The following is a 25,408-nucleotide window of genomic DNA, read 5'->3' on the forward strand; positions in this document are numbered from 1 at the left end:
GAAGTCTCAAAAATTTTGAACCGTGTTCATATATTCAATTACCCTTCTACTGTTTTCGACAATTCACGAACAACTATTTGTAAATAGATATGTGTATATATATATATATATATATATATATATATATATATATATATATATATATATATATATATATATATATATATATATATATATATATATATATGTATATATATATATAATAATAATAATAATAGGAAGTAAAATTTGAAAAATTAAATATTGTTATGAAATAAGATATTATAATAACTATTATTTAAAAACATATCTATATATAAATAAATGTATATTAAAAATAAATATTAAATGATTGTAATACTCGTATGATGTTTCGATTAATATTAAGCAAGTTAAATTCAAACTTATATGATTTTAAAATAAACGGTGATTCGAAAATAAGTTATATGAATTATAGCTTTGTTAGAAATATAATTAGAATCTATTTGATTAGTTTTAACATTTAGTATTGTTACTTGGGGTTGGGAGCCAATAACTAATTTAATTTATATTTAATAATTTTAAACAGTTAATGACCGATTTTTCTTACAATAATGACTAAAATAAATAAATATAATTAATGTAAAAGTTTGAGATTTTTCTGTGTACTTTTAACCACCACTGATTACAATGGACCATGATATCACATCCGAAATAAAACGTCGGTAAGAAGTATACAAATGAGACAGCTGGATTCTCTTTAAAACACGTTTACATAATTGTATGATTGATGATTTGTATCCTTGTGTAATATGATATATATATATATATATATATATATATATATATATATATATATATATATATATATATATATATATATATATATATATATATATATATATATATATATATATATATATATATATATATATATATATATGTAAAATTCTAACACTCACTTGCTCATATCCGTAAATTTGGGAATCTACACTGGTTCCATTTTTTTATTATTCCATTTCCCACTAACCATATTATATATTATATCTATCTATCTAAGATTATATATATACAATATACATATACTGATAGAAGGGACAGCCTTCACCATTTACTCTCTTCTTGTTCCTTACCTAAACCACCAACATCAAACAACTTTTAACTCGATCTTTTGTTCTGTTGCAACTACTTAATCGAACACCATCACTAAAACTGTTGTTTTCGAATACCATACAAATTGTTACCTCGAATACACATAAAATAAACACACAGAAATCACCATTCGATGATCACCTGCTTGACTACTCGATTCATCTACCTCGAACTATCTTGGGTCTGTTTTCGGTTCACTACAACCTCTCATCTTGCCAACCTTCTGCAAACATGAGCACCTAACCATCTTTCTCCTTATTCAACACCCATCATCTTTAATCTTCATTTTTTTTCGTGAGATATGACTACGACCTTTAAACTCCCACCATCGATAACCATAAACTTTTGATTACCATCTTTCAATTTCCATCGACCAGGAGAACCACCACCTTTCCCTCTTTTTCTTCCTCTTCTCCTATCACCTTCGACCATCAACCTCCACCTCAAGCAACCACCCTCATATTTCTATTTTTGCAGCACCACCATACCACCAAACTCATGTAAACTATCGCTGCAGCTGCCATATTTTTCTGTTTCAGCTATAACTGCCACCACCACATCTCATTAATTGTTATTACGTGACTAGTTCCACTGTTTCCATTTTGCAGCTGCAACCTCCACCACCTGCAACTTCTAATGTTCATATCTGTTTTTCTATTCGAGTTTTGTTCTTGCTCATATGCAAATCATATGCCATCATCATCACTATTTCTTGGACTGCTACTAATTATTTTGGTTCAGCTACAAATCAATAACACATCAAACCACTGCTGCTATATAAACGATTCCTTTTCCTGTTTCTGATCGTCGATAACCTGCAATCCACCACCCTACAACCTGCAACTAAATAGAAACTATCATCTATGCTTTCATCTTCTTCAACAACTCGACAAACCCACCCAAATAACCTTTACTGCTGCTGTAAGATCTCGGTTTAAACAAAAGTAATGAAATAGCATAATATAAAGATGATGATACTCATGACCCTACTTGAATGATTAATTAACATTATGCAAGGAATTACTTTAAGTTGTCGATAACCTGTTGGTTTGATTATTAGTGGAGAATGATGTGGTAATGTTAAATGATTTAAAAAATGACACGATGAGGATAAAGTAGGATGTTGACTGCGTAGGTATTTCCTTTTGTTTCTTAATACCGTTCGAATCTCCTGCTATTAAATCAAAGCCACAAAGCTTCTTCTTGGATCGGGATGTCTTGAGCAGTTAATACAGCGTGGGCCGAAGCCCAGTTCACAATTGATTTAAAACTATTCTAAACCGGGCCTAGTTCTTGTTACTTGTCGAACGGCTACTGTTGTCACTAAGGTTGTAAGCATAAAATCACTATAATGAATGGTAGTTTGATGATGTATATTTAGGATTAGAATATGATGACATTAGTATATGATGATGAATGATTTGGTGATACACTATTATGATACATGATACATGATGTTAAATGATGATGATGAAAGGATAATAAGATGATGATATGGTTATTAGGTTGATATTGATGATGTTATGAACATAATATGTCGATTATGATTCGAATTATTAATGATAACACGGATGATGATGATGATGATGATGATGATGATGATAGATATTGTAATATTATGATAGAAATGATGATGATGATGGTTACGTATAATCATAGAGATGGAAGGATTCGAAAGTGATATAAGATTAGATGAATATATTCAATATAGATAATGATAAATGAAGATGATTATGTTATGTTATGGTTAGATTAGTGATTAGGATTAAGTTATGATAATGATGTGAAATTAATGATGATGATTATGTTAATACGCGATGAAGATAATGAAACATTCAGATTCGACAATGATGAGGTTATCGGATTAGCGAGAGGTCGCGAGTTCGAGCCCGGTTTGTGTCATTCTTTTTGGAAAAGCTTGGGAGGTAGTTATTATTATCACCCTTATTATTATTATTATTATTATTATTATTATTATTATTATTATTATTATTATTATTATTATTATTATTATTATTATTATTATTAAGTATTAGAATTATTATTATTATTATAAATATCATTATTATTATCATTATTATTATGAATAGCATTATTAGTAATATTATTACCATTTACATTATTATCATTATGAGTATATGTATTATTATTATCATGACTATTTAAATTATCATTTTTTTTAAACTATCATTAGTATTATTATTAGAATTATCATTATTTTTATCGATATTATCTTTATTATTATAATCATTATTTTTATTATCAATATTATCAATATTAATATTAATATTATTAGGAATATAAAAATAAAGGTTATGCTCACAAATATTATTATGGAACTGGTTAAGTTATAATTTAAAATGAAGTAGTAATATTATCATTATTTTAGTATTATTATAATTATTATTATTATTTTACAAACAAATGATATATATATATAATATATTTAATACATATAACGTAACGAAATTAATATTTTTATATACAAAATGAATATATAAAACATATATATATATTATATATTATTAATATAAAAAGGATATAACTAATAAATTTATATATATAATTGTTCAATTACAATTATGTGTGTTAATATATATACAAATGATATAGGTTCGTGAATCCGAGGCCAACCCTGCATTGTTCAATGTCGTCATATGTATTTTTACTACAAAAATACATTATAGTGAGTTTCATTTGCCTTTTTACCCTTTATATTTTTGGGCTGAGAATACATGCGCTGCTTTTATAAATGTTTGACGAAATAGACACAAGTACTTAAAACTACATTCTATGGTTGGATTATTAAACCGAATATGCCACTTTTTAGTCTGGTAATCTAAGAATTAGGGAACAGACACCCTAATTGACGCGAATCTTAAAGATAGATCTATCGGGCCCAACAAGCCCCATCCAAAGTACCGGATGCTTTAGTACTTCAAATTTATCATGTCCGAAGGGAGTCCCGGAATGATGGGGATATTCTATATGCATCTTGTTAAGGTCGGTTACCAGGTGTTCACCATATGAATGATATTTTTGTCTCTATGCATGGGACGTATATTTATGAGAACTGAAAATGAAAATCTTGTGGTCTATTAAAATGATGAAAATGATCGTTTATGATAAACTAATGAACTCACCAACCTTTTGGTTGACACTTTAAAGCATGTTTATTCTCAGGTATGAAAGAAATCTTCCGCTGTGCATTTGCTCAAATTAGAGATATTACTTGGAGTCATTCATGACATAATTCAAAAGACGTTGCATTCGAGTCGTCGAGTTCATCAAGATTATTATTAAGTCAATTATAGTTGGATATATTATGAAATGGTATGCATGCCGTCAACTTTCGATGTAAATGAAAATTTGTCTTTTAAAAAAGATTGCAATGTTTGTAAAATGTATCATATAGAGGTCAAGTACCTCGCGATGTAACCAAATGTAATGTATTCGTCCAGATGGATTAGGACGGGTCGTTAGAGGTGAAGGGTTATTTCGAAAAACTTGTCTAGGGTAAAATCTAGCTTGAATTTTCAAAAGATCAAATGTTTTCATAAAGATCCAATTTCCTTAAAGGATCTAAATTTTTATAAGTCATGTGGGACTGTAAACCACATCGTTACTATCATTATTTATACCGCCGTATTAAAATCACTGTTGTACAAAGTGTGAGAGTAAAAAAAGTGATTCGAGTGAAGTGTGATTTAATTTCATGTTCTGTATTGCTTGAGGACAAGCAACGATCAAGTGTGAGAATATTTGATAGTGCTCTAAATGATCATATATTTAGTATCAATATCCTTCCAATATGTAAAGCTTTTAGTTACTATTGTTCTATTTTTATGTAATAATCGTTTAAATAAATAAGTGCGAAGACAAAAGAAGAAAACGACGATTTGAAGACGCAAATAACCAAAAAGCTCAAATGTACAAGATACAATTCAAGTGGTTCAATTTATTGATGAGAAACGTCTAAAAATGATAAGAGTACAAGCCGCGAAACGCAAAGTACAAGATATCTAAGCGTACGAAAGGACGTTCGAAAATCCGGAACCGAGACATGAACCAACTATCAACGTGCGACTCAACGGAGCTAAAATTACAAATTAACTATGCACATAAATATAATATAATATATAATTAATTATGTAAATTATATATATATATATATATATATATATATATATATATATATATATATATATATATATATATATATATATATATATATATATATATATATATATATATATATATATATATATATATTATATATTAAATAAATAAACGCCGGCAAGCTAGGATCCAATTTCTGCGTGAGCTGGAATTCGAATCTCCGCACTCGCGGAGCTGTAAGGCACAAAACCTCCGCACTCGCGGAGCTGTAAGGCACAAAACCTCCGCACTCGCGGAGCACACCAGGACCCAAATCCCACTATAAAAGGCGATGCAATTCGACGAAATATTTACACCATATCCATCTTTCTCTCCTCAATGATATATATATATATATATATATATATATATATATATATATATATATATATATATATATAAATAATATAGTTTAGTTTTATATTAGTTAGTTTGGGTTATGTAACGGTTATTTTACGGGTTTTAAAGTCGGAGTTCTGTCCGTGTAACACTACGCGATTAATAACCACTGTAAGCTATGTTCTTCCTTTTTAAATTAATGTCTCATATTTAAGTTATTATTATGCTTATTTGAGCCGAAGTAATCGTGATGTAGGGCTAAATATTAAGACGGGGTTATTGGGCTTTGGACCATAATTGAGGTTTGGACAAAAGACCGACACTTGTGGAAATTGAACTATGGGCTATTAATGGACTTTATATTAACTAAATGATATCTCGTTAATTTAATATAGAGATTTATAATTTGACGTATTTATATATAACCACATACGCTTGACTGGGTACGGTGGGCGGGATATTTATAAATACTAACAATTATTCATTTGACCGGACACGAGGATGGATTAATAGTCACTGGACTCATTAAAACAGGGGTGGATTACATTCAAGGGTAATTGGTGTAATTGTTAACAAAGTATTAAAACCTTAGATTACACGCAGTCGATAACCTGGTGTATTCATTAAACAAAGTATTAAGACTTTGTTACAGCTTAAGTCCCCAATTAGTTGGAATATTTGACTTCGAGTATAAGGTTAATTTGGCGAAGACCCTCGCACTTTATAATTATGACCGATGGACTATTATGAACAAAACCAGATGGACATATCAAATAATCCAGGACAAAGGACAATTAACCCAGGGTAATAAATTAAAATAAAAACGTCAAACATCATGATTTCGGAAGTTTAAATAAGCATAGTATATTTTATTTCATATTTCCTCGTACTTTTATTGTTATTTTAATTATCGTACTTTTATTTTATCGCATTATTAAATATCGTCATTTATCTTTACGCTTAAAATATAAAATCGATAAACTGGTCATTAAACGGTAAATCCCCCTTTTATAATAATAATAATTGTAATAAATATATTTTGTACAAATATAGTTATATAAAAATATAATGTAAAATAAGCCAGCTCCCTGTGGAACGAACCGGACTTACTAAAAACTATACTACTCTACGATTAGGTACACTGCCTATAGTGTTGTAGCAGAGTTTAGGTATATCCCATTTGTAAATAAATAATTAAAACTTGTATCATATTTCGTAGTATCTCGTAATAAAAATATATAGTATTTCGTACCCCTCCGCTCGCACATCACCGTCTTTTCTTGGTTGTCCGAGAAGTCTTGAGCTCGGAGAATTGGTCATGAAGTCAACTCGGGATTCTCCTGATCGGGTGAATGACTAATGACTCCGATTTTAATTACGCCTTTTTTTAAACGTAAATTAAACTTACCAAAACTTATTAGTGGAATCAAACTAGGATCGAATTCTAAAACGTTGAGAGATATTTACACATTAACTAATAGACAAAAGTTATGAATAGTACCAGGGGCATTTTCGACTCTTCACCTTTTTTTTTTTTAATTTTAACTAAATTTCATTTTACCACCAAAGGCCCCCACATTTTTTTGAAAAATTCAAATCGACCCCCAAACAGGGGGGTAAAGTGTCAAATAACCATTTTCATAAAAAATCTTAAATAAACTCCACCCAAATATTCAACGGGTCATAACTTCTCGCTCGCAACGAGTTAAATTTTTCCGACACCATCGTTAAACTCGAAATAATTTCAGGAACACAATGTCACTAGCTATACGCAAAACGGACGCTTTTTAAAAAACGCTAAATATTTGGGGAACTTTTCATACACGTTGATTTTGCGTTAAATTTTTAAAAGTCGACAATTCCATAGCGAAACGCGGAGATGCACATATATTGTTAATTTAAAATAACATTTAAATCTCTCACGGGTTATACCTTTTTGTTCGACTCGAGTTGCGCCTCAATGATATCATCGTTAGCCACAAAATAATTTTAATAAACGCAATAAAATACATTAAAAATCGAACCCGGCGCGAAGCTAGGGTGCATCGACTAGTTTAACCAATATTTCTACTCAACCAAACCCTAAATTGTCACAGATATTTTTTCCAACGTTACAAAATAAAAACCCTAATTATCTCTCTTCACAAAATTCACCATGGCCATTGAACAGGGGAAGGACTCGCCGTTGTCCCCTACATCGATCGCACTTATCAACGGTAACAGTAACGGAATCGGACTTGCGCCGTCGAACGCGAACTACCGTCTCCGATTAAACCCTAATCAAGATCACAGGGCGGACAATTATGACGATTTAGGTATGGAATTCACTCCATTGCTTTTCAGCTCTCTCGAAAGATATTTGCCGCCAAATCTTCTCGATGTTTCTAGAGACGCAAAGTATCGATACATGCGCGATATCTTGCGTCGTTATTCAACTGAAGCAGAACGTACTCGAGTAAGCATTTATCTATACATATCATATCTATATATGTATATTTTAGGTTATATGAATTTGTTTTATTAATAATTTGTTGCTGCATTGTTTAAAGTAGGTTTGAATTATGAATTGTTAATTGATTTGATTGCTTACATGAGCTAGTGAGGGTTGTATTGCGTAAAATTTGTGGATTGTTTGATGAATTGTGCTTTAAAACTATGTGGAGCTAAGAGCTTTATATAATGTTGATGATTCAGTTAAAAGTATTAAAATTAGATACCTTCGCAATATATGTTGAGTTATTATTTGGTTGCAGGAGAGCCTACTTGACTGATCATCGCTCATTATGCTACACGTATAAAGTTCTAATTTATATCTATTTCTTTATTTTTAACGATTCAACTTCTGCTGCATTATTTAGAATGGGTTAATTTTTGAATTGTTGTATGTTCTGATTGCTTACATGAACCTGTACCTGATTGGAACTGAGCTCGGGTTAAATAATGTAAACTGTTGTATTTTTACATATTAATTGTGCTTAAAAACTCTGAAACTTTATAAAATACTGTCAATTTAGTTAAATTTATGAAATTAGATACCTTTGCGATATATTGAGTTGGGAAAACATAGTTGAGTTACCAATTCTCATTAGATACATTCTATATGATTTGCTCCTACAACTGTGTTAAACTTTATATAATTTTATTGTTACAGTTTTGAATGCTATTCATTGTTACTAATCATCTTCTAATTTGTTTTTGCTTATTTTAAACAGGAACAGAAGCATAGAGAGTATAGGCAAAAAATTGTATCCAATTATCAGGTAAATCGCATGTGATTTCTCAAACAGAAGGCAAAGGCCCTTTACTGGTTTATGGCTTCTTAGTGGAAAATAACAAGCTGGATTAGGATTTACTTTTCTAGATAGTGTTAGAGATTTATCTTGAAATGTTAATTGATAAACATGTCTTGTTCTATGTTAGCCTCTGTACAGGGAACTTTATACAATGAATCCTTCAATGTTTTTCGTGCCATCATTCTTGAAGGCATTCAATGCTAATGATAAGGACAGAGATAAAAGTATTAAAAGCATAATGTCTGAACCCACTCCAGGAGTATACACATGTGATATGCTACAGCCGCGTTTTTGTGAAATGTTGCTAAGTGAGGTAAAAACTGTCTCTGGTTTTCTAAGTTTGTCGTTGGCATGTAGTTTAGTTTCCTTGTTTTCTTATCATCCTGTTAACCTGTTATTGATTAGGTAGAAAATTTTGAAAAGTGGGTCCATGAAACGAAATTCAGAATCATGCGACCAAACACAATGAATAAGTTTGGTGCTGTTCTTGATGACTTTGGCTTGGAAGGCACACTTGACAAGTTGATGGAAGATTTCATACGCCACATCTCAAAAAGTAAGTTAATTATTGGAATTAAACAAAGTAATTCTAAACGTCTCTTACGTTTCTTTGTTTTTTCTATAATCTGTGCAGTTTTCTTTCCTGATGTTGGAGGATATTCTCTTGATTCCCATCATGGATTTGTGGTTGAGTATGGAATGGATAGAGATGTTGAACTTGGTATTAATGTTAATCTTTTGTCAAAAAAATTTAACACCTTTTAATATTAATATAATTTGTAACATCTTATATATTTCTCATTTGTTAGGTTTTCATGTGGATGATTCGGAAGTTACCCTGAATGTATGTTTGGGCAAACAGTTTACTGGTGGGGAGTTGTTTTTCAGAGGGGTGCGATGTGAAAAACACGTGAATGGTGAAACATATCCCGAGGTAAGTGAATATATATTGTGAACTTTTTCCCAGTTCAGTAATGTTTTTAATTGATATTTTATAAACTAAACAGGAAATTTTTGATTACAATCATGCCCCTGGACGTGCAATAATTCACCGTGGTCGTCATCGACATGGTGCGAGAGCCACCACATCTGGGCATAGAATTAATTTACTGCTGTGGTGCAGAAGGTATGTGTTTGGCTACTTTTATATTCGTGTACTCCTTTTTAGTTACTGAATTAGTTTTTTTAATTATTTTTTATTTTATTTTATTTTATTTTATTTTATTTGTAGTTCTGTACATAGAGAGATGAAAAAACACAAAAAGGATTTTTTAAGCTTTTGTGGTGAGTGCAAAAGGGAGAAGAAAGGAAGGCTTCAACAATGTATGGATGCAAGGAAAAAGGTATTATTTTTTTCATGTTTGTCAACCTCCTATTAAAAGATTGTGTAAATTAATGGTGTGTTTTTTTTTTTTTAAAAAAAGTAATGGTTTGTCTCTTTATGATGTTATCAGGAGTTGCTTGTAACTGAAGGGGACGCTGCATCTTAAATCTTGGATAAAATAACTTGAACTTGGTTTATTTTCACCGTGTTGCAACATTGCTGTACATTTAGGTTTCTTTCTTTTGAGTCGAACCACATGTGTTTCCTGCAGACGTTTGCCTTTTTATGGTTTTAAATATGTCCTTGTGATGGGATGTTATCTAGTATACTTATATCCTAGATGGAACGTTGTTTATTAGAACATAAAATGTATGTATTATGCATGTGTTCTGTTTAAGGGACTAGGTATATACTTGTATATCCATCTCCCTTTTAAACTTGACCTAAGGTTAGTGTCAAATCTTAGGGTTTATGGCTTCAAAAAAACATCAAAATGGAACCAACAACATTTCGTTTGCGTGTTGGTCATTTGTTTGGTTTGGTTTGGTTTGGCCTGGTCTATATTTGATTGAAGATGAACTCGAGCTGAAGTAACATCCCAATCATTTAATTGCTGCAATTCTCTGTGTGGAGTTGGAGGAGGAGGGGTAATCTTGGAAAAATATGGCTAGATGGGACAACGCCTATTTTTTGAATGAGTGGATAAGACCTGGGCTCAACTGAGATTATTAATTCAGTCCTAAGTTGATGTCGGTCAAAATGGGTTTCTCGTACATTTTTTTATATAGTTTCTCGTGAATCCCTTTGCTTAAGAGCATCGTAGTTTGGCTACAAAGGGCCAATAGTTGCAGTTAGGGATGGCAATGGATTGGATATGGATCGGGTGATGCCGTATCCATATCTATTTAATTTTTGCTCATCCATATCCATATCCATATCCATTTGGTTTCAAGTCATCCATTCATATCCATATCCAGTAGATTAAGCGGGTTAATGGATATCCAATGGATATTAAAATTTTGTTATAATATTTTCCAATATGTCATTAAAATAACAATGTAGTATAGCAATAATGAATATAACATGAAATCTTTTTTATTTTTCAGATATACGTGTTTTATCATAATATATTATAGTTATTTCATTATAGAGTTGAAAGCATAATGTAAATCTGACGGTAAATGAACTTATAATAGTAAATATGTAAGCATATATCTATATTTATGTATTTGTAAACGTATTTCGGGTGGTAATGGATATATCCATGGATGAAACTTTTCATCCATGTCCATATCCATATCCATTCAGGTTCATCCATATCCGTATCCATATTCATTTCGGTTCATCCATATCCATTACAAAGCGGGTGGATCGGGTGGATATCCACCGGATCGGGTGGCCATTGTCATCCCTAGTTGCAGTAGTCCATCAACTAGAGTTGCAATTTTGCAAAATGGGCAGTTCAGATTGATCAAGGTGTCAAAGTGGATGTCGGTCAAAATGGGTTGAGCCAATCCGTGAACACCTATTTATTATTATTATTATTATTATTATTATTATTATTATTATTATTATTATTATTATTATTATTATTATTATTATCTTACGAATTATGAATGCTGATGTGTTAAAGAAGTAAATATGATGACCTAGAAATTTACCGTTATTAATAAAACTAGTAAATGAGCCCTCGCGCTTCGCAGCAGAAGGCCACAACGAACACTAAGGGAAAAAATATTATTAAAAAAAAACAATGTGTATTAATAATAGCCCGAGATATTTAGTGTTTTTTGAAAAGTGTCCATTTCGCGTATAGGTAGTTGCGTTGTGTTCGTAAAATTATTTTGAGTTGAACCGTGGTTTCGGAAAAATTTAACGCGTTAAGAGCGAGAAGATGTGGTTCGTTGAAGATTTGGGTGAGTTTTTTAATTTAGAAATATGTAAGTTTCACTTTAACCCTTGAAGTTTGGGGTGTTTGACATTTGTTAGTAAATGGTGCTAGTGGGTACGACGATTTAAGCGGAACATACAACTCCTCTAAGCATGGAAGTGAGCTACTATTCATCAATAGTAACTCACTTTTACTCAAATGTATATATATATATACAATAAAGAATATTTATTATTATTATTCTTTAACTGTTATATAAACTAAACTGTGCAAAGATATTAAAAGATTTTTTTTGGATTCACTACTTTCAGAACTCGATGAAAATTCCGTGCGAGTGAAATGTATGCAAGTAAATCATTTAGGATTGAGTTACGTACTGAAATATATATATAATATATACTAGTGAAATGACCCGTGAAATCACGGGTTTGTTTAAACGAAACAGTTTAATGATATGTTTTAGGTATTGAGTGAACGTAAATGCTAAATTTATTTAGTTTAATGACCCGTGAAACCACAGAGTCCGACTAAGAAACTCGTCAACTGAACATTTCATCAGACACCTAAAATGCATATTAAACAATCCACATCCAATCATAAGAGATAATTTAAACGAAACAGTTTAATGATATGTTTTAAGTATTGAGTGAACGTAAATGCTAAAGTTATTTAGTTTAATGACTCGTGGAACCACAGAGTCCGACTAAGAAACTCGTCAGCTGAACATTTCATCAGACACCTAAAATGCATATTAAACAATCCACATCCAATCATAAGAGATAATATTGTTTGTTATTTTATTTTAAAAATGTAAAGTAAAATATAAATTTAGAATTGGTTTCTGTCTGTCTAGCTTTTATACCTTCTCGTACTCAATTCAAAATAATTAATTAAAATAATTCAAAATTATTTAATTTTAATAATTAAAATAATTATTAATAAGATTTAATAATAATAATTAATTAATAAGATTTAATTTTAATTTAAAATTATTTAGATTAATGACATCACCCACCATGTTTAAATCTTTTTCTTTTTGATTTTTGCTTAACAAATGAATTAGTCTAATAATGACATCATCATTATAGCATTTTAATATTAACTATAGAAAGATAGATAGAAGAGCATTGAGTTCTAGATGTACAATAGTTAAATATTTAAGTACTCCGTATGATTTAATTTATAAAACTAAACTAACGATTAATTAAAATTGAATTAGAAGAAAAGATAGTGGTGAACTTTGGAAATAAATCTGTAAAGTTCAATGACCAAAATAGTGACTCCATATTAGTTTAAATGTAGATATGCATGGAAGTTGGCAGTTCATAGTTCGTAGACTTCGGCCTTAAATTTCGTCAAGGATTTATGATATTTTACTTATTGATTAATGTATTTTTTATAAAAAAAATTAATTTGTTTATGACATCAGCAAGAGTGATTGAGAAATTTTCTTTTTCTTTTTGATTTTCTTTTATAAAGGGAAATAGTCTTTTTATGACATCATCATTTTAACAATATAATAGAAACTATAGATGTTACTCATTGTTTAATTACTTTTAGGTGAAATGAGCTGAGCTCGACTCGATTAAAATTCACAAAGCTCCAAATTGAACTCGGCTGGTTTGGATATTATAGAAGCTGTAGATATTATCTATATCAATATAAATATTGACTCCCAGAGTCATAAATATGCTTATTAACTCAATAAAATTTATCTAAGTTATTTATTAGACGGGTAAAAAAGTAAAAAAAATTATGATGGTAAAAAAAGTTAAAAAAAATAAAATAAAAAACTATATTAAATAAAAATATCATGAATTATATTTAACTAATTAATGATTCATAAATAAATAAACTTTTCATCTTCTAAACAAAGTCAGTTATTTTTTTTTTTGTTGCCTATGAATATCTCACATCCATTTCATTTTTTCATATCAATCATCTTCATCTCCATTCTATTTTTCCATATCAATCATACAAAAGAGGAAACGATATTATCAATTTTTTATTTTTGAGTTTTTTATAAGATGGAAAGAAGAAAAATGATATATAAATTATTATTGTAGCCATATATATATATATATATATATATATATATATATATATATATATATATATATATATATATACACACACACACACACACACACACACATATATTACTAAAAATAATATATGTTTGTTTGTTTTTGTAGCTATCAAAGAACACCAATTTCAAAATATTGTAAACCATGGACAAGTCAAGAAGAAATGTAGTTGGCTCTACGTTGGATCGATTCGTCTAAAGATTCTCTTTTTTAATGTTAATATTATGATATTATGATTATTATATTATATATTTGTATAATTTATATGATTAATAATTAAGATTATGATTATGAATTATAAATATCAATATGATTACGATTATGATTAATAGTAGTTATTATTACATTTATTATTATTTCAGTTTATTTATAATTTATAACTCTGATTATTATAGGTGTAATAGGTTTTATACATCTAAATATATAGATCATGCTTATTAAATAATGAATATTATGATATTATGATTATTATATTGTATGTTTGTATAATTTATATGATTAATGATTAAGATTATGATTATTATTATTCTTATTATTATAGTTCATAATTATAAATATGAATATGATTACGATTATGATTAATAGTAGTTATTATTTTATTTATAATTTATATAACTATGATTTTTATAGGTGTAACAGGTTTTATACATGTAAATATATAGATCATGTTTATTTAAATAATGTTAATATATATATATATATATATATATATATATATATATATATATATATATATATATATATATATATATATATCGATGTAAATATGGAAAATGAAAAGTTTGAAACTATTGTTATTATTTATGTGATAGCTTAACAAAATTATGATAAAGAAAATGAAAAGATTGAAACTAATCATATAATTTATGACATATCAATTTTACTTATTATGAATGAATGTTTATAACTAAATTTAAATTAAGAATAATAAAAAGATAACAGTTATTGAAAATTTAAAAAAATTTAATAGTAAATTATAAAGGTAATATATGTTTTAATTCATTTGATCACCTTTAGTAAACTTTTGTTTATATATAGTTTCATCATACGTTAATACATATGAGTTGAATGTGCAAATTTACATAGTGTGAAACAAAACATATGTACAAAACTTATATTAAATAAAAATGTCATAAATTATATTTAACTAACTAATGATCCATAAATAGATAAACTTTTCATCTTCTAATTAAAGTCAGTTATTCTTAACCATTCTGAACTAATGACCAACACGGTTAATATGTTTTAAACCAACTCCCGCCATGACTCTAATCATTCTGAACACGAATTTCAAAATAGTGAAATTTGGGACAATCCATGCAACGCATGAGATGTACAATGGGATCAACAGTTAAACATAATTTTTTTAAAGAGATTTGAAACAATCTGTGCAACGCACGGGCTTTGCTTTCTATTGTCTATAGTAATTGAGTTCTGGAATCATAAATATGGTGTATTAAATAAGTTTAACTTAATAAAATTTATTCATGCAGTTTAATAAACTGGTAAAAAGTTAAAAGTATTATGGTAAAAAAGTAAAAAGAAAAAAATTAAAACCATATTAAATAAAAATGTAATAAATAAATTTTAAGTAATTAATAATCAATAAATATATAAACCTTTCATCTTCTAAGTAACGTAATTTATTTTTTTTAACCTATAAACATGTCTTCTCCATTCTATTTTTCCATATCAATCATACAAAAGAGTAAACTATATCACTAATGTTGTATTCTCGATTCTTTTAAGATGGAAAGAAGAAATGATATATAGAATATTATAGTGTGTGTGTATATATATATATATATATATATATATATATATATATATATATATATATATATATATATATATATATATATATATATATATATATATATATATATATATATATATATATATATATATAACGACTCTCATTTTTCTATTCTAAATTTTTCATTTTTCCATTCAATACTTTTCCTTATTAAATGCCCAATAAAATAATTAAACTTAATAAGTAAACTTTAATCGATAATTATTAAACTTTAAGAATTATAAAATACGATAATTAACTTTGTACAAGTTAATAAAAATAATAAGCTAATAAACTTTTGTGAGTAAATAAATAACTATAAAGACTTGTGTATTTAAAATAAATAAACTCGGATAATTAAGGGTTTATTAAGCTAAATTAAAGTGCAAGGTTTAAAGTGAAAAATGTAAACCCTAATCTCCCTAAACCCTAGCTGATTTTTAGAGGATAAAATTACCCTCATACCCCTTAAAATTTCGGTACCCATTACCACCATAACCTCCTCATCAAGTCTAACTTGTTCCCTAAGTAATTCCTTATAAAACTCTAATTTTAGAATAATCCTAACACTCCTATAAATAGGGACCTAGGCTAAACCATTCCATGTACCAAATCACAATCAAATCCCTCACTCAAATCTCTCTCTCTCCCTCTCTATTTTTTGGCCAAAACCGAAAATCATCACCACCACCCATCGAAATCCTTGAGGGTTTCCAAGAAATCATCAAGTATTCTTCGCGTTCTTCGTGATCTTCAAGAATCTTCAAGGTGTTCTTCAAGATATTCAAGGCTTTGATCTTCCATCTTCATCAAGTTCTTCTTTTCTTTGTTAATCTTCTTGGATCTTCAAAGGTATAACATAAACCCTAAACTATTTTCATAAACTTTGATCTTTGTCAATTCGTATGCATATTATAAACATGTTATACATAAGTAATTACATAAACACCTAGATCTATATATGTAAAAAAAATAAAAAAAAAATCTATACATATACATATACATGTTGGCTAAAAAAAAAGGAAAGAAACTTTGATCTTTAAAACCCTAGATACAATTAGGAGATTTGTTAGTGGTTAATTAAGGAAATAAAATAACTATATATACATATACATATATATCGACACATATATGTGACGACCCGAAAATTTCCGACCAAATTTAAACTTAATCTTTATATAATTCCAACACGATAAGCAAAGTCTATAATATTGAGTCTCAAAAATTTTGAAACTATATTTATGTAATCAATAACCCTTTTACTATTCTCGACGATTCACGAACAATTAATTGTAAATATATATGTGTGGATATATATATATATATATATATACATGGAAATTTGAATTATCATTTGTAATATTATATGTCGTATTATATATATATAAGTAATAAATATTAAAGATTTAATATATTAAATAATTGGTAAATAGTAATATATTATAATATATTAAATCTAGATACAAGTTTGAATATGATTATCATTACTTTTAATATTATTATCAATAGTAATATTAATATTAAAATCAGTATTATTAACATTATTATTTTCAATATACAACATATGAATATGAAAGAGATATATAAAAATTGACATAGTATTATTATCAATATTATTATTAGTATTAATATTAGTATTATTATAATTAATATTATTATTAATATTATTATTATTATTAATAATATTATTGTTATAAATTTTATAGTTATATTTATCATTATCAGTAATTATTATTACTATTATATTATTATAAATTTTTATTATTATTTACAATATTAAGAATATTATTATTATAGTTATAATTATTAATTAATAAGATTAATTATAATATGTACATACATATATATATATATACAGACATATAAAAATAGATTTATATATAAACTGATATATATACAGATATAATGTATAAATCAGTATTATTCATTAATATAAATTACACATAAAAATACCTACATATATAAAAATCAGTTGAAGATCGATATCAATTTTATCTTCTTCTTATTTGTTTTCTTCCTGATAGAATAATTCCTGTCTCTATACTGATTACAATCAATCTCCATTCGGAGAAACAAAACAAAATTGTTAAATATCAAAGTTATAAAACGTACGAATCTGTTTCATGTAACTATCACACTGTATTTGATTTGCAAAATTCGTACAAATCACGATTCTAATTCACAAAACACTCCAAAATCTGTTGAAGGTCACTATCCATTTTTCATTATTCTTTAACTTCTTCTTCTGCTCCTGATTGATAAACCTGTCGTCTACATCACAAAACAACAATCGATCTCAGTCACAATGAAAACAAAAAGGAGTACGATTCAGTTTCATATCCCCATCGATAGTGTAATCAAATTTGTTTTGTCTCCATTTTGTTACACGTCCTATCAAATTGCAATACATACAAATATGAACGAAGAGAACACAAGTTCATCAACACCCTCGCTACCAATTCACTTTCACTCACAAGCTTTTTCTTTATAAAGATATAGATACACACACATACATAACAGATATATACATACCTTTTATTTTCTTATTGATGAACCGACACCGTGATCACTAACACAAAACCATCGAACCATCACCACCTTTATTACCTTGAATGATCACCACTTCAACCGGGAATCAAACCACTTTTCACCTCCATCTCCACCATAGTAAAATACCATCTTTCTATTTATTTTTACTATATTGAATTATTGCTGCAACCACCACAACCACCACTTGGATTACTTTTGTTTTCTGTTACGTTGCTATTTTCTGTTTCTTTTAACCGAGAACAAACAACCATCATATAAACTCTCTTTCATTCTTTCTTGTTTGAGCAACTCGATCTATTTTATTACCTGTTAAACCAAAGGTACTGTGTTACATTTTCCTTTCGTTTTCTTCTTGCTTCCTTTTCAAACGGCACCACAAGATATATTTGTTTTTTTCATTGTTGCTGTCAACGAAAAACATCATATATTACTTAACATATATATATATATATTCTTTTCTTCTTTTCAAAACCACTTGTTACTCGAATATAAAACCATCTTTCTTGCTTCTTTGGGTCGAAAAACTTTAAGCAACAATACTCCATTTGATTTTTAAAGGAAAACAGAAATGATTGAATTGTTTATAGACCACACGTTCTAATTTTTTGGCCGAGCAAATTGGTGGTATTAAAAGGTGGCTTTTATGTTTCCCTTGATTTCTTATTAGTGGTCGACAAACCTAACCCAATAACCCCACAATCATAATAATGCCCCACTTATCTATTATTCATCTTCATATAGTACGAGACTTTTGATTAAATGGTGGGCACCTTAATATTGTATCTTGGGTCGAGAGATAAACAAGTGGTGGGACGTGATTAGTTGTTAAACGAACCAAAGCCAGATGGAGGTTGTTCCACTACGCTGTTTACTTTATGTTTTTCTTTTTTACTTCTTCCGACCCACTTGTCCATATACATCGTGATTCACTTGCACCATAATCTTTTTATTTAATCATCCACTAAAGAGTATCCAAGGATAGGTTTAAACATTATTACTAGAGCCAATTACTCTTATTTTACTTGGGCGTACATGTGTTACAAGCTTATGTTCTCTGGGCCGGACGATAACAATGATGGTGTAGTCATTATGGTGATGATGATTATGATACCATGAGGTGATAAAAATGATACATGTAGTGAAGTTATGGTGATTAAGATGACGATGATAAAAATAGTCGAGAGTAATAATAACCGAATGATTATGTTCCTGTAACAATACATAAGCGAATGATGATATTGATAAACCGTGACATTGAGATGATGATGTATTAAGAAGTTGATGATATTATATGTAATGATAATGACTATTAGATATTGTGATGATGATGATAAATAATGATGATGAAGATCATACATGATGGCGTTAGTATAATAAACGGGTTCGTTGGTAAGAATAAGGATGATACGATAATAATGACTTGATTATGTTGAAGATTAAGTTAGTGATTAGATTAAGAATTATGATTAGATTATGATTATGATAATGATGTGGTTTAGATAATGAAATAATGATTTCGTGATGATCATATTACAGTAAAATGTCAAGGAAGATGATTACGAAATGGTTTTCAAGAAGAAGAAGAAGAGGAACAGACTGTTAGAAGGGTTATATGAATTTTAATCCATGTACTAAACAGAAAAATAGTTTAGCTCAAGTGGTTAGGGGTATTTGTGTTATATGGGAGGTCCCAGGTTCGAAACTAGACAAGGCGACTGAATATATATATATATATATATATATATATATATATATATATATATATATATATATATATATATATATATATATATATATATATATATATATATATATATATATATATATATATATATATATATATATATATAAAGCTGGGCTCTTGTGATTGTTTGAGCCTGTTGGGCTGTGGTTTCCATTGGGCCGAGATATATTTCAAATTTATGATTGGGCTGAATGATAGCGAAATGATGGGTTATATAAAAATAAATATGAGTTTGATCAGAAAGGCCAGGTTGGAGGAGTAGTTTGGTTTGTTATAGGGTTAGCGGGAGGTCGCGGGTTCAAACCCGGACTTGGGCATTTTTTTAGGACTACTTCTTTAAGGTAGTTTACTTATTACTCATTATTATTATTATCATTATTATCATTATTATTATTATTATTATTATTATTATTATTATTATTATTATTATTATTATTATTATTAAGTATTATATTCAAAAATTAATATTTTCATTATCGTTATTATTAAACTTATCATTTTATTAAAAACTACTATTATTATTATATGTATCATTATTTTACAATCATTATTATTATTTTTACTAACAATATTTTTTATTATCATTATTTTGATTACCATTAATAATATTATTATTATCATGATTATTATTATTGTAATTATTTTTATTATTAAAAATTATTATTATTATAAGCTAATACAACTTTTTATTTATATTAATTTACCAAATAACAATTAGTTACATAAAATCCTATTTAATACATATAACATATAATTTACTAAAATAATAAATATATCACTAATAATATAAAACTTCGTTTGATTTCAATTATATGTGTTAATATAAATATAAATGATATAGGTTCGTGAATCCGAGACCAACCCTGCATTGTTCAGTTTCGTCGTATGAATATTTTTACTACAAAATATTGGATTGTGAGTTTCATTTGCCTTTTTACCCTTTATATTTTTGGGCTGAGAATACATGCGCAATTTTTTTATAAATGTTTTACGAAATAGACACAAGTAGTCGAAACTACATTATATGGTTGAATGATCGAAGCCGAATATGCCCCTTTTGCTTGGTAACCTAAGAATTAGTAAACCAGTCTACTAATTGACGCGAATCCTAAAGATAGATCTATTGGGCCTAACGAACCCCATCCGTTGTAGCGGATGCTTTAGTACTTCGATGTTGTTTTATATCATGTCCGATGAATGTCCCGGAATGATAGAGGATATTCTTATATGCATCTTGTTAATGTCGGTTACCAGGTGTTCAATCCATATGAATGATTTTTGTCTCTATGCATGGGACGTATATTTATGAGAACTGGGAATGTAATTCTTGTGGTCTATTAAAATGATGGAAATGATTATATATGTTAAACTAATGAACTCACCAACCTTTTGGTTGACACTTTAAAGCATGTTTATTCTCAGGTATGAAAGAAATCTTTCGCTGTGCATTTGCTCATTTTAGAGATATTACTTGGAGTCCTTTATGACATATTTCAAAAGACGTTGCATTCGAGTCGTTGAGTTCATCAAGATTATTATTAAGTCAATTATAGTTGGATATATTATGAAATGGTATGCATGCCGTCAACTTTTGATGTAAAGAAAGTTTGTCTTTTAAAAACGAATGCAATGTTTGTAAAATGTATCATATAGAGGTCAAATACCTCGCAATGTAATCATATGTTATTGTATTCATTCTTATGGATTAGGACGGGTCTTTACATGTGGTATCAGAGCGGTGGTCTTAGCGAACCAGGTCTTGCATTAGTGTGTCTAACTGATAGTTGTTTAGATGCATTAGTGGGTCTGGACTTCGACCGTGTCTGCATGTCAAAAGTTTTGCTTATCATTTTGTGTCGAAAATTACCTGCTTATCATTATTAGGGAATCATTTGCTTATCATTCTTAGTCTAGACACATCTTACTGCATTGATTGCATGAATAATGTATAGACAAAATTCATATCTTAGCGTATCTGCTAATTCATATCTTAGCGTATCTGTTACTGTAGATTTTATCTGACACGTTTCCTTAATTCCCTCCGTAATATACGGGATCTTCTGTACTATGTATAGGTATTCTATGTAATTAGAATATCATCCGATATCCGAAAATCATTTCATATCGAAAAACCCTTTACTCAATTGTACGGAATGGAACTCGTCACTAGTTCAAGTTCTTCAGAACCCAACAGCTATTCCGACATGGATGTTCACCTAAGCTCCGAAAGCAGCATCACCAGAATGAATTAACCAATCAGCCATCTCCAATTTATCTGATGGGTTCATAGCCTACTTAACCATTGGAGACAAGAAGAAGGCGATCCCTTCCAACCACCACATTCCCCTCATGGCGAAGAACCTGAAGCACTTACCGGCGAACCTGTTCGTAATACCATTTTCTTTCTTATTTCCAGAGTATCTCTTCACGATTATATACTATCTCAAATTCTAAATCTTATTCATCCGCTCGTTCCGACCGACAATCATCCCGGGGTAATAGAAGAAGTCAACGAACTTCGCGCTCGAGTAATCAATTTGGAGAATATGGTGCAAAACTTACCAGCTTCAGCAACATCAACAGTATCATTACCACCAACAACAACATCCGCATCACACGTCTTGACATCACAATCTATACCTCGAACATCAACATCATACGCACCATAGATTCCAAGGAGTACCAACAACAATGAACGATGAAGTATTGATCCATAACTTCATTGAAGAAATATTCTGCGAAGAATATGTGGTTCCTAATAGCTAATAATGAAGTATTGATCCATAACTTCATTGAAGAAATATTCTGCGAAGAATAGGTGGTTCCTAATAGTTTTAGAGATTACTTATTTTAGCTCAAACCAAAAATCATATGAATTTAATATCATATTAACTCATTAAATCCATGATTACATCTGAAGAAAATATATATGTATATATGTTTTCATAAAGATTGTAATTAAAAAAAATTCTTTTGTACAAACTGATAATGGTGAAAATATTTTAACGGGTAAGTAATACCCGGGGAATATTTAGATTCCACATTAATAAGTTACACTGTACATTCTTCGAATCTGATTCAACAGTCATTTACTATCCTACTTACATCCACAGATATACGAATCCGTTCAGCACAGAATAACCATTTTCATTCAATTTCATATTCGGATTTTGACCGATCAAATCCAAGTCAAGATTTGACAAGTGGCATAATGAAGAAAATAATGAACAAAATAATGAACAAAATAAAATTGATTAGTAACCAATTAATTAACTACGTAAAATTTTAAACCTATACTAACCAAATCCTAGCTGACTGTTACTAGCTAAATGTTCCTATATGAATATATCCTTAAAATATACTAGTTTTGGTTGAACTATTGGACTACTATCATGGACAATTAAAAAGTATTAAAAGAGTAGGAAATATTAATTACAACACATTTTGACTTAAAAGATCGTAAATAAATTACATCTACTACAGTTAAATATTTCCTCAAGTTTGCCACTTGATTTCATCTTAAACCTCATGTGTATCTTGACAGTTCCAATCTGTGTTCAAACCTTTCATGATTTTTGAAAACACCACAATCGAGAGGATGAACCAACCACAACTTCATCTACGGAAGAAAGGATTTATGCACATAGTTATGCACCTGAAAAACTCTCAGAAACCGAGTGAACATTTAACACGTAGCAGTGCTAGATCCTTTAGTGTTATTATTACCCAAAATAACTTGGTAATCCCTTTCCAAATAGCAAATTTTGTCACAGCTCCAGCAAATTAACTTCGACTTTTCGTTCGAAACAACCTTATTATAACTTTGATATATATATGCGTGCTTTTTATTGTTACCGAGGAACCTTTTATATTCCACCATATTACCACCAGCGTTTAATCATCTAAAGACACATTTCTTTTGAAACCACCTCGGATTGATAACCGACGATTCAGATATGGATGCATTAAATGCAGAGGAAACAGTAAAATTGTAGATGGTCTTAATGGCCAAAAGTGATGATAAAAGAATGGAGTGTTGGGAACACTCGATAGAAAATTTGGTACTGAAAAACGAATTGAGCTAACCATGAAGGAGAACAAGGACAAATACAAGGACCAAACCCTATATTCAAAGAATTCAGGTAATTCTGGATCTGATGAAATCTTTAGAGAATATCTTGCTCCAAAATCATGTTAAAATCTTGCGGAAAATTTTTCTTCATCAACCTTCGATCTTAGAAATTCTAAAAATATCATCATAAACATCTTCGATATTTTTGAGGATATTTTCAAAAATATTATCGTCTGAGATCATATACCTCTTCGCACTATCTGCATTGCATCATATTGAAAACTGTTTTAGTTTTCAATATTCTGTAAAATCTAAGTATAAATTATGAATGAATTATGGAGAAATGTTAAGAATTTGAGCATGAGTTAGTATAATATAATGACACTTGGCCAATGTGATTATATTACAGTAAGTGATGCTAAAAGTTCTATTGGAATATGATGATTCACAGATCATAACGTCATCAGATGCTATGTTACACAACTCTTTCATTCTGTTTCACCTCCGAACATATCAATAATATGTATTATTTATAGTTCTATCCTTAGTGACTCTGGTAATTTGACAAATCAAATCGTGTAATTACTTTTCCTTTCTGCTTTGTATAATATGATTATTCAAAACTCCATACCTACGAATTCTGGACTATTATTCGCTTGATTTGAAGTCGGGAGGAAGAAACAAGAGCAGGGAGCTCCGACATATAAGGGAAATTATAAAGCCCAACAACAACACAGGAATTACAAACTGTATATATCAATGCATATAGCAATATAAAGACACGGGAGAATGAAAAATACTATAACCCCAAGGTAATAATAGAAGTTAACAGAATCCTCCGGTGGAAGTTGGAAAAGGAGAATGATTGATGCGACGGTCAGGATAAAGACAAGGATCAGAACTGGGTTAAACATTGTTACAATATTTAGAAGTATGGATTAAGGAAGAAAGTATAGGAATGGTGAGAATGATGAAACGGTAGTGGTTAATTTATAGTGAAAATATCAGACAGAGCAATCGAGGCAGATCATCGCCTTTAATTAAA

At 29.1% G+C, this 25,408-nt stretch overlaps 1 protein-coding gene across 1 annotated transcript; it reads left to right on the plus strand.

The window, feature by feature from the left end:
• Positions 1–7,723: 7,723 nt before the first annotated feature.
• Positions 7,724–10,625, plus strand: LOC139896882 (2-oxoglutarate and iron-dependent oxygenase domain-containing protein CP2-like). The gene is made up of 9 exons (XM_071879528.1): positions 7,724–8,062; positions 8,820–8,867; positions 9,028–9,213; positions 9,306–9,456; positions 9,535–9,621; positions 9,710–9,834; positions 9,908–10,026; positions 10,132–10,243; positions 10,355–10,625. Exons 1-9 carry the CDS (start codon positions 7,763–7,765, stop codon positions 10,388–10,390), a joined length of 1,164 nt encoding a protein of 387 aa, XP_071735629.1. The 5' UTR covers positions 7,724–7,762; the 3' UTR covers positions 10,391–10,625.
• Positions 10,626–25,408: the final 14,783 nt, after the last annotated feature.

The sequence above is a fragment of the Rutidosis leptorrhynchoides genome, chromosome 3, assembly GCF_046630445.1.
Source record: "Rutidosis leptorrhynchoides isolate AG116_Rl617_1_P2 chromosome 3, CSIRO_AGI_Rlap_v1, whole genome shotgun sequence".
Taxonomy (NCBI): Eukaryota; Viridiplantae; Streptophyta; class Magnoliopsida; order Asterales; family Asteraceae; genus Rutidosis; species Rutidosis leptorrhynchoides.

What these genes read in the sequence shown, in the direction of transcription:
- LOC139896882 (XM_071879528.1), top strand. Translation starts at nt 7,763, where the DNA reads ATGGCCATTGAACAGGGGAAGGACTCGCCGTTGTCCCCTACATCGATC. An exon ending in ATGGTGAAACATATCCCGAG is followed by an intron (nt 9,835 to 9,907) that starts GTAAGTGAATAT and finishes TAAACTAAACAG; the next exon opens with GAAATTTTTGATTACAATCA. An exon ending in TTACTGCTGTGGTGCAGAAG is followed by an intron (nt 10,027 to 10,131) that starts GTATGTGTTTGG and finishes TTTTATTTGTAG; the next exon opens with TTCTGTACATAGAGAGATGA.